At 44.9% G+C, this 7,868-nt stretch overlaps 1 protein-coding gene across 3 annotated transcripts in view; it reads left to right on the top strand.

Moving 5' to 3' along the window:
- The first annotated feature begins 2,082 nt into the window (after nt 1-2,082).
- Nucleotides 2,083-7,868, top strand: part of CEP78 (centrosomal protein 78kDa) — a 30,841-nt gene continuing 25,055 nt past the window's right edge. For all 3 annotated transcript variants that reach the window (XM_011984078.1, XM_011984077.1, XM_011984076.1), the window contains exons 1-4: nt 2,083-2,611; nt 5,866-6,038; nt 6,135-6,207; nt 7,548-7,651. In XM_011984078.1, the coding sequence (XP_011839468.1) occupies nt 2,359-2,611; nt 5,866-6,038; nt 6,135-6,207; nt 7,548-7,651 (603 nt within the window). In that variant the 5' untranslated portion in view covers nt 2,083-2,358. The remainder of the gene's footprint in view (nt 2,612-5,865; nt 6,039-6,134; nt 6,208-7,547; nt 7,652-7,868) is intronic.

Raw genomic sequence — 7,868 nt, 5'->3', positions numbered from 1 at the left:
TTAGCCCACTAAATAAAGGAGCAGCCTATGAAAAGGCCCAGACAGCAACAATAGGGCATCGGAAACTTCAAACAGTTCTGTGTATCTAGAGAAGACATGCCAGGAAGAACGTAGCAAGGAGAGAGACAACAGAGGTAGTCAAATTATGAAGAAGCCTGTATGTCAAGCTATGTGATACAGATCTGATCCTGAGGGCAATGAGAAATCTTGGCTTTCTGGGGGGCAATTTGATGGAGGAAGAGAACTATCTGTGTTAGAAGTCATCTGTCTACAGTGGGGAAATTACAGCTGAGCAGAAGACAAGAACACCCAGAGAAATTGTACAATGTCAGAAGGCTGAAAGCTGAGGGTAGAAACCTGACGAACAGCAACATTTAGAATGGGTAGGCAAGAGAAGCCCAAGAATACGACTGAGAAGAAGAAATTCGAGAGGTAAAGAAAAAAAAAATCAGGTGGCTTCATGGGAAACAGGGAAGAGGGAGCTTTAAGAAGGTAGGGACACTACATTAATTGATGCTGGAGACTAGCAAGAAACTGGATATCATAAAGTTGGACACAATTTAAATTTCCATCAACAGAAAAACAGACACATTACTGTATGTTTACTGCATGTTTCTACATGTAACTCCTATACACAACAGGGAAAATAAATAAATATCTCTATATGTCAACACGGATGGACCTAGTAAAGGTAACGAAAAATAAAGTAGGAAAAGAAAATATAGAATATTATATGCTGCTTACTTACGTATGTAGTAGAAACATAAAGACATACATTGCAATGATGAATACCAAGTTCAGAAGAGCAGTTATCTCAGGGTCAGTTAGAGAGTAGTAGTGATTGGGAAGGTGGTTACACAAGGCTCCTCAACAAGAATGGTAGTGTTTCACTTCTTAAGCTGGTTTATGAATATACAAGTGCTTACTATGATTTGAGCACGTAGCACGTAGAAATCATTGGTGACCACATCTCCGGAATTTTAGAGGCGCGTGCATGTGTGTGTGTTGGTAGTAAGTTGGAGTATCCGGAATGCAGTGGGTGGAAGAGGAATGCGATAAACACAATGTCTAAGGCTCTACCGGCGGAATATCATTGCTCTAGCAATCGGATAAAATTATCTGGATTCTTCCACTTTGCTTCCACTTAACTTTCCTGTCCCTCAGTTTCCCCTTTTGTAAAGTAGAATATAATAGTATATTCTTTGAGGAGATGTTAGGAGAATGAAATGATTTCATACTTAAACAGTGCTTAAAATAATCCCGAGAACATTATTTCAAATAAGTACTAGTTATCAGGGAGTTAGCCAACATCATCGTCAGTACAAAACAAACTGATTCACAGCAAACACAATGAAGTCCTGAATTCATGAAACACTCTTCAATTTGCCAGAAACCGTGTGAGATATGCAGAAACTACAGAAATTAAGGCTTATTTGTAGACATTAACACAGACATAAAAGATTTAATGACCGCAGTTCACGTTCAATCAGTCGTTCCTACATCCCTTGAGAGCAATCTCTGTGCTGGCTGGACGCTGCAAACACAGACACATTCCTCAGATGTTTAGACTATTTTTTAAAACTGCGTTGTTACATCCACATTTCACTTTTTCTTCTCTTTTTTTGAGACGGAGTTTCGCTCTCGTCGCCCAGGCTGGAGTGCAATGGCGCGATCTCGGCACACTGCAGCCTCCGCCTCCCGGATTCCAGCGATTTTCCTTCCTCAGCCTCCCGAGTAGCTGGGATTACAGGCGTCTGCCACCATGCCTGGCTAATGTTTGTATTTTCAATTGAGACGGGGTTTCGCCATGTTGGCCAGGCTGGTCTCGAACTCCTGATCTCAGGTGATTCGCCCGCCTCGGCCTCCCAAAGTGCTGGGATTACAGAGGTGGGCCACCGCACCCGACCACACATTTCACTTTTATTTGGATCGATCAGTAAACACTTTCGTAAACCCTCACACTCTCCTGACCATCATCTAGGGTTGCTGCCAGCCCGCCCGTTCTCAGGAGGCGGGGCCTGCGTGCCGACGCAGAGCGAGCACGTTGACGTCTTCGCGCACCGCTCCGCGGCACCGCCCACCGGCTTGAATCCCGGCGCCTCAGAGGACTATGAGGCGGGCGCCAACCGCCTGGGCCGCGGGGCGGTAGACAGCGCGGGAGCGGGACGTTGAGGGACCGGCCTAGCGTGGGGCTCTGGCCTTGCGTCTTCCGACCGAATAGCCGCTCCTGAGCCCGGTGCGCGGCTGCCGCCACCGCCTGGCCGTGGGTGCCGGAGCGGCCGGGCGGCGACCCAGGGTTCCTGGGTGGGCGCGGGCGGCGTCTCCGCGGCGGGCATCCCCCGAGGCCGCCCTCGGGCCATGATCGACTTGGTGAAGCTGCGCCGCGACAGCGCGGCGGACTTCTTCTCGCACTACGAGTACCTGTGCGCGCTGCAGGACTCGGTGCCGCTGCCCGCCGTACGCGCCTGTCTCCGGGAGGGCGTGCTGGACTTCAACGCCGACCGCCTCCGCGGGGTGGACTGGGCGCCTCTGCTGAGCACTCTCAAGATCAATAAAGACCTACCCTTGATCTCCATCAAGAGCTTCTTCCAGCCTTGGCTGGGGGACACAGGTTTGTAGTTCCCGCCTCCAGGGCCCCTCTGTCGGTGCGGTGAAGTGGGTTTTTAGGTGGGTGCTGTCCATTGCCGGGGTATGTGTGCAATAGACGGGGTGTGCGGCCTGGAAACTCACCAACTAGGTGAGTGGCTTAAGGTCTCTAGGGCTTCAGTGTGCTCATCCGTAACATGGGCTTAATAACGAGACCCAGGTTATGTGCGCCTTTGCAAGGATTCCCTGCGCTGCTGATGCCTGCAGAGCTCTTAGCACAGTTTGGGACGTCATTAAACATTTGACAGATGTTACCTATTTTATTGAATGACTTTAATTTGCCTGATAGAGAACTAAGCAGGTGGGAAATTAATATATGTCAGCCTTTGTCTTCATTCTTTTTTTTTTTTTTTTTTTTCCGAGACACAGTTTCACTCTGTCGCCCAGGCTGGATCCAGTGCAATGGCGGGATCTGGACTCACTGCCACCTCCGCCTCTTGGATTCAAGTGATTCTCCTGCCTCAGCCTCCCCAGTAGCTGGGATTACAGGCCCGCACCATCAGGCCCGGCTAATTTTTGTATTTTTAGTAGAAACGGGGTTTCAGCATGTTAGCCAGGCTGGTCTCGAACTCCTGTCCTCAGGTGATCCGCCCGCCTCGGCCTCCCAAAGTGCTGGGATTACAGGCGTGAGCCACCGCGCTCGGCCTGTCTTCGTTTTTTAAGGTATATATAAGAAGTTTGTAAAGTGCTTTACAAATAGAAGCTATTTGTAAATGTATGGTGGTATAATTAGGGATCCAGACTCTCTGATTATTCGGAAAATATGTTAGGTCAACCACGATATATGACAAAATGCTGTTATTCCTTTGAGCACTTAGCATTTTGTGCATAATGGAGGCAGCTTCCTATAGAGGCTAGCTAGGTAACAGAAGGGAACAGTTTGTGCGAAAGTTTTGGAATTAGGAGAGAGTATGGCAAGCTGAGGTACAGGACTAGAATTTAGGGTTTGAGAAAGAGCAGAGAGTTGAGGCTGGAAACCTTGTGGGGGCGAAACAGGGAGGGTCCTTGTTTGTCCTGTCATGGGTTATCCTGAAGGTTTTGGGAAACCAGTGTACGATGATGAGATGGAATTTCTAGAGGAGCTCACTCTAACCTCCATGTGGAAGGCAAATTAAATTTGGAAGGATGGTGAATTGTTGTAATCTAATGGCCCAAATTAAGGTATAGAGAAGAAGGGCTGGGGCTGGGCACTGTGGCTCACGCCCGTAATCCCAGCACTTTGGGAGGCCAAGGCGGGTGGATCACCTGAGGTCAGGAGTTCGAGACCAGCCTGACGAACACGGCGAAACCCCATCTGTACTTAAAAAAAAAAAAAAATTAGCTGGGCGTGGTGGCTGGCGCCTGTAATCCCAGCTACTTGGGAAGCTGGGGCAGGAGAATCGCTTGAACCCAGAAGGTGGAGGTTGCAGTGAGCTGAGATTGCACCATTACCCTCCAGCCTAGGCAACAAGAGCAAAACTCTGTCTCCAAAAAAAAAAAAGAGAAGGGTTGGATTGGGCGTGGGAAGAGGATCTCAGTTTGTCTTTAATGTTTTAAGAGGGGTCTGTGGGGCATCCAAATGTGTCTGCTAGGCAGATCTGGAACCAAGATTTAGGCTTTGTGGGAGGACAGGTATTTGAAGGCATGGGAGGGACCTAGATTATCCACAAAGAAGATCCGGATAATTGTAGGTCTGAAAGGTGTTTTTTAAGTGGATATGGATGTGAATATGTTTATAAGCTGAGAGAAAGAGGGAGGATGTGTGATCTGGGACAGGAAATGATTGTTGATTTATTTAAAAACAACCTGACTGCTTGTTGTGTGCTCAGCCCTTTTCTAGGCTCTGGAGTTAGCACCATCTCTTCTGCAAGGACAGTTCAACACATCTGCTTCTGAAAATAAGTCAGATTATTCTCTACATCTCATTCAGGTGCAGGAACTGTTCTGTACCTCTGAATGGACTTTACTTAATCAAAATAATAACAGGAACCAAGTCAGGTGCAGTGGTTCACACTGTGAATCCTAACACTTTGGGAGGCCAGGAGTTTGTGACTGGCCTGGGCAACATAGTGAGACTCCTGTCTCTATAAAAAGTAAAAAATATTAGCTGGGCTTGGTGGATCTCTTGAACCTGGGAGGTTGAGGCTGCAGTGAGCCATGATTTCGCCACTGTACTCCAGCGTGGGTAACAGAGTGAGACCCTATCCATGACCCTCCCCCCACAAAAAATAAACAAAAAAAAACAGGAACCAAAAGAAATTAAAGATGGGAGGGACCTCAGAGTCAAGGCTAGCCTACTAGATCTTGCCTAATATTTTGCACTGAATGTAAGAAAAAGGTATTACAGATCATTCTTGTCAAGATATTCTTCACTGAACCTTCTTTATCTCTTGCATCCAGTGGGTCTAGGTTGTAGATGTTAACCTACATATTGCTTGTCCATCCTTAGTTACATTTTGCCTGGACTATTGCAGAAGCTCCTAGCTAGTTTTGCTGCCCCTGAGCTTGGTTTTTCTTAGTTCATCTGCCTACTTTGGTTCAAGTGATCTTTCTAAAAGGAAAAGACATGCTTAAAGTGGCATGCCCACACAGGACCGGTGTGTATTGGTTGTTTGTGTTCTGCACAGAGGCACTGAAATCCCAGCTGTGTTCTGTTAAGCTTCCTGGGGTTGGTCTTGAGGAAAGGGAGCTTTTTCCCATTTCCTTTATCTCTTTGGTTCTCCAACAGTGAGGTACATTTTTCTGACCTGCTAGGGGTATCCTTAATGTGTCAGTGGTAGCCCTGGTCCTCATCACCTGTGAGGTAAAAGTCAACTCTCGCAGGCTTGCTTCTCCCTGCCTCTCTGTAAATTTCTGACTCTACCTGCTACAGCTCTGGGCTTTAGTCAGATCCACCTGCAGTTTTCCAGTGCCCGGCAGGTGTCAGGGTTAGACGACTTTGCTCTTGCTGTTTCCTCTGGTTAATGCATCACCCACTCTGACCACATGTTGTTGTTCTCATCTTTCTAGATTCAGCTTCAGGATTATCTTGAAGCCATCCTTTCAGTGCAACTTCTTTGCTTCCATGAGAACCTCTATGTAGGTAGTTTGATGTATCTCATGTGGCTTGAGTTTACATGTGTCTGTCCTTAAGAGGCCTTTAAGGACATGGCTCATTTCTGTGTCTTAGCACAGAGCAGATGTTTTTGAATGATACATTGTATGATTGAAGTCACTAACTTTCCTTTATCTTTGTTTTAGGTTCTGACATAAATAAATTTTGCAGAAGTCGTGTTCCTGCGATAAGATACAAGGATGTGACCTTCCAGTTGTGTAAAGCTCTTAAAGGCTGTTTAAGTATATCAAGTGTGCTAAGGAACCTGGAGCTAAATGGACTAATTCTGAGAGAGAGGGATTTAACTATTTTAGCAAAGGTAAGCTTTGTCTAATTTGGCCTGTAGACATTTGATAGTTGCTTTTGGAGGAAAAAAAACCTCAATAACATTTTTAACTTTTCTCCCTCATTAAAGGGATTGAATAAATCGACTTCTTTGGTGCACCTGTCTCTTGCAAATTGTCCAATTGGAGATGGAGGTTTAGAAAGTGAGTTTAAATCTCATTTAACTCTTGTCCTGTCAGGCCGGTTTCATGTTTCCCTACATGCTATGTTAATTCCCGTCTGTACCTTTATCTTACTACTGCCTCATGTGCTTGTTCAAACCTTGGTCCTGTCTCAAGTCTACCATGAAAGCTTGGCATGCTGAATATAATCTGAACTAACTTCACTTAAGTTTGTGTTAAACCACAGACCACACAGATATATACCATCTGGTATTCTCTGTTTTTTGTGTTTGTTCATATTTTGGAGTTTTTCTTCAAGAAATATTTATGGGAAGGGAATAGCAAGATGTAAAGAGGCCGGGCGTGGTGGCTCACGCCTGTAATCCCAGCACTTTGGGAGGCCGAGGCGGGTGGATCATGAGGTCAGGAGATCGAGACCATCCTGGCTAACAGGGTGAAACCCCGTCTCTACTAAAAAAATACAAAAAAAATTAGCCGGGCGTGGTGGCGGGTGCCTGTAGTCCCAGCCACTCGGGAGGCTGAAGCAGGAGAATGGCATGAGTCAGAGGTTGCAGTGAGCCGAGATCGCACCACTGCACTCCAGCCTGGGCGATAGAGCAAGACTCCATCTAAAAAGAAAAAAAAAAAAAAAGAGAAAAATCATCATTATTTTAAATAATTAAAACATATATACAATCAATTTTAATGCGCTATGGTATGTTCCAAAATAGGAAATATAGGGAAAGTGCTGTATGGGAGCATGTAAAAGGCTGGCAGACTCGGGGAAGGGGGTGGGGTGTTGGAAATATTCACAGAAGGTGACTGTTGGTTGGGATCCTGAAGTCTTGACCTGTGTTCATTGTGTGGAATAGTGGTCTGGAGGGGTAAGGAAGCCTGCATTTCAATTTGAGGGAGCAGAGAGTTTAAAGGCCTCTGTCTTCTATTGTTCTAGTACATTAGGTGCTCTAGTGTAGCACCTAATACAATTCTGGGTTTATAGTTGACACTGAATTGTTGGTTGATAACAGATTGAGGTCTGCTGTTGGAAATGAAAATAGGAAGAGTTTTGTGTTTTTTATGTTTTTCTTTCAGATGTCTCAAAAAGTATGTAGAACTGTACTGTGGTCGGGAGTAAGGTTGCAATATTCAGTCTATTCAATTTTGGCATCTAAATAGAATTGAGCTATTGCAATAAACTGGAGTAACACTTTGTTACTGACATATTTTAGAATGGACCAATCAGTTGCCTAGGTAGATTGTAGATAGTGATTTTAAGAATACAACTATAAAATAGAAAAGATACAAGAAGAGCAAATAAATCAAGATTGACTAGGTTGTATAGACTCTTTGTCTTACTGTATATGGTTTTTTTTCCATTTTAGTTATTTGTCAAGGTATAAAGAGCTCTATCACTCTTAAGACAGTCAACTTCACAGGATGTAATCTGACATGGCAGGGAGCAGATCACATGGCCAAGATCTTAAAGGTAACTTTATGTTCCAACTTTCATGAAAATGTGTTATATGATTGCCACACATTAATATTTTGATACAAGACAGCAGTTATTTTTGTCTTTTGATACATACAGGGATTGCAGTTTTAGTTTTGTTTAAAGAATATGACCGATTTTCAGACTGGAGTTCTACCATTTAGTAAAAGTAGTATGCTTAATCTTAGAAATAGGAGATCTAAAACATAATAAT

The sequence above is a fragment of the Mandrillus leucophaeus genome, unplaced genomic scaffold (assembly GCF_000951045.1).
Source record: "Mandrillus leucophaeus isolate KB7577 unplaced genomic scaffold, Mleu.le_1.0 Scaffold260, whole genome shotgun sequence".
In the NCBI taxonomy this organism is placed as follows: domain Eukaryota; kingdom Metazoa; phylum Chordata; class Mammalia; order Primates; family Cercopithecidae; genus Mandrillus; species Mandrillus leucophaeus.
The sequence above is the reverse complement of the archived record's forward strand: the minus strand, read 5'-3'. Positions and strand labels throughout refer to the sequence as shown.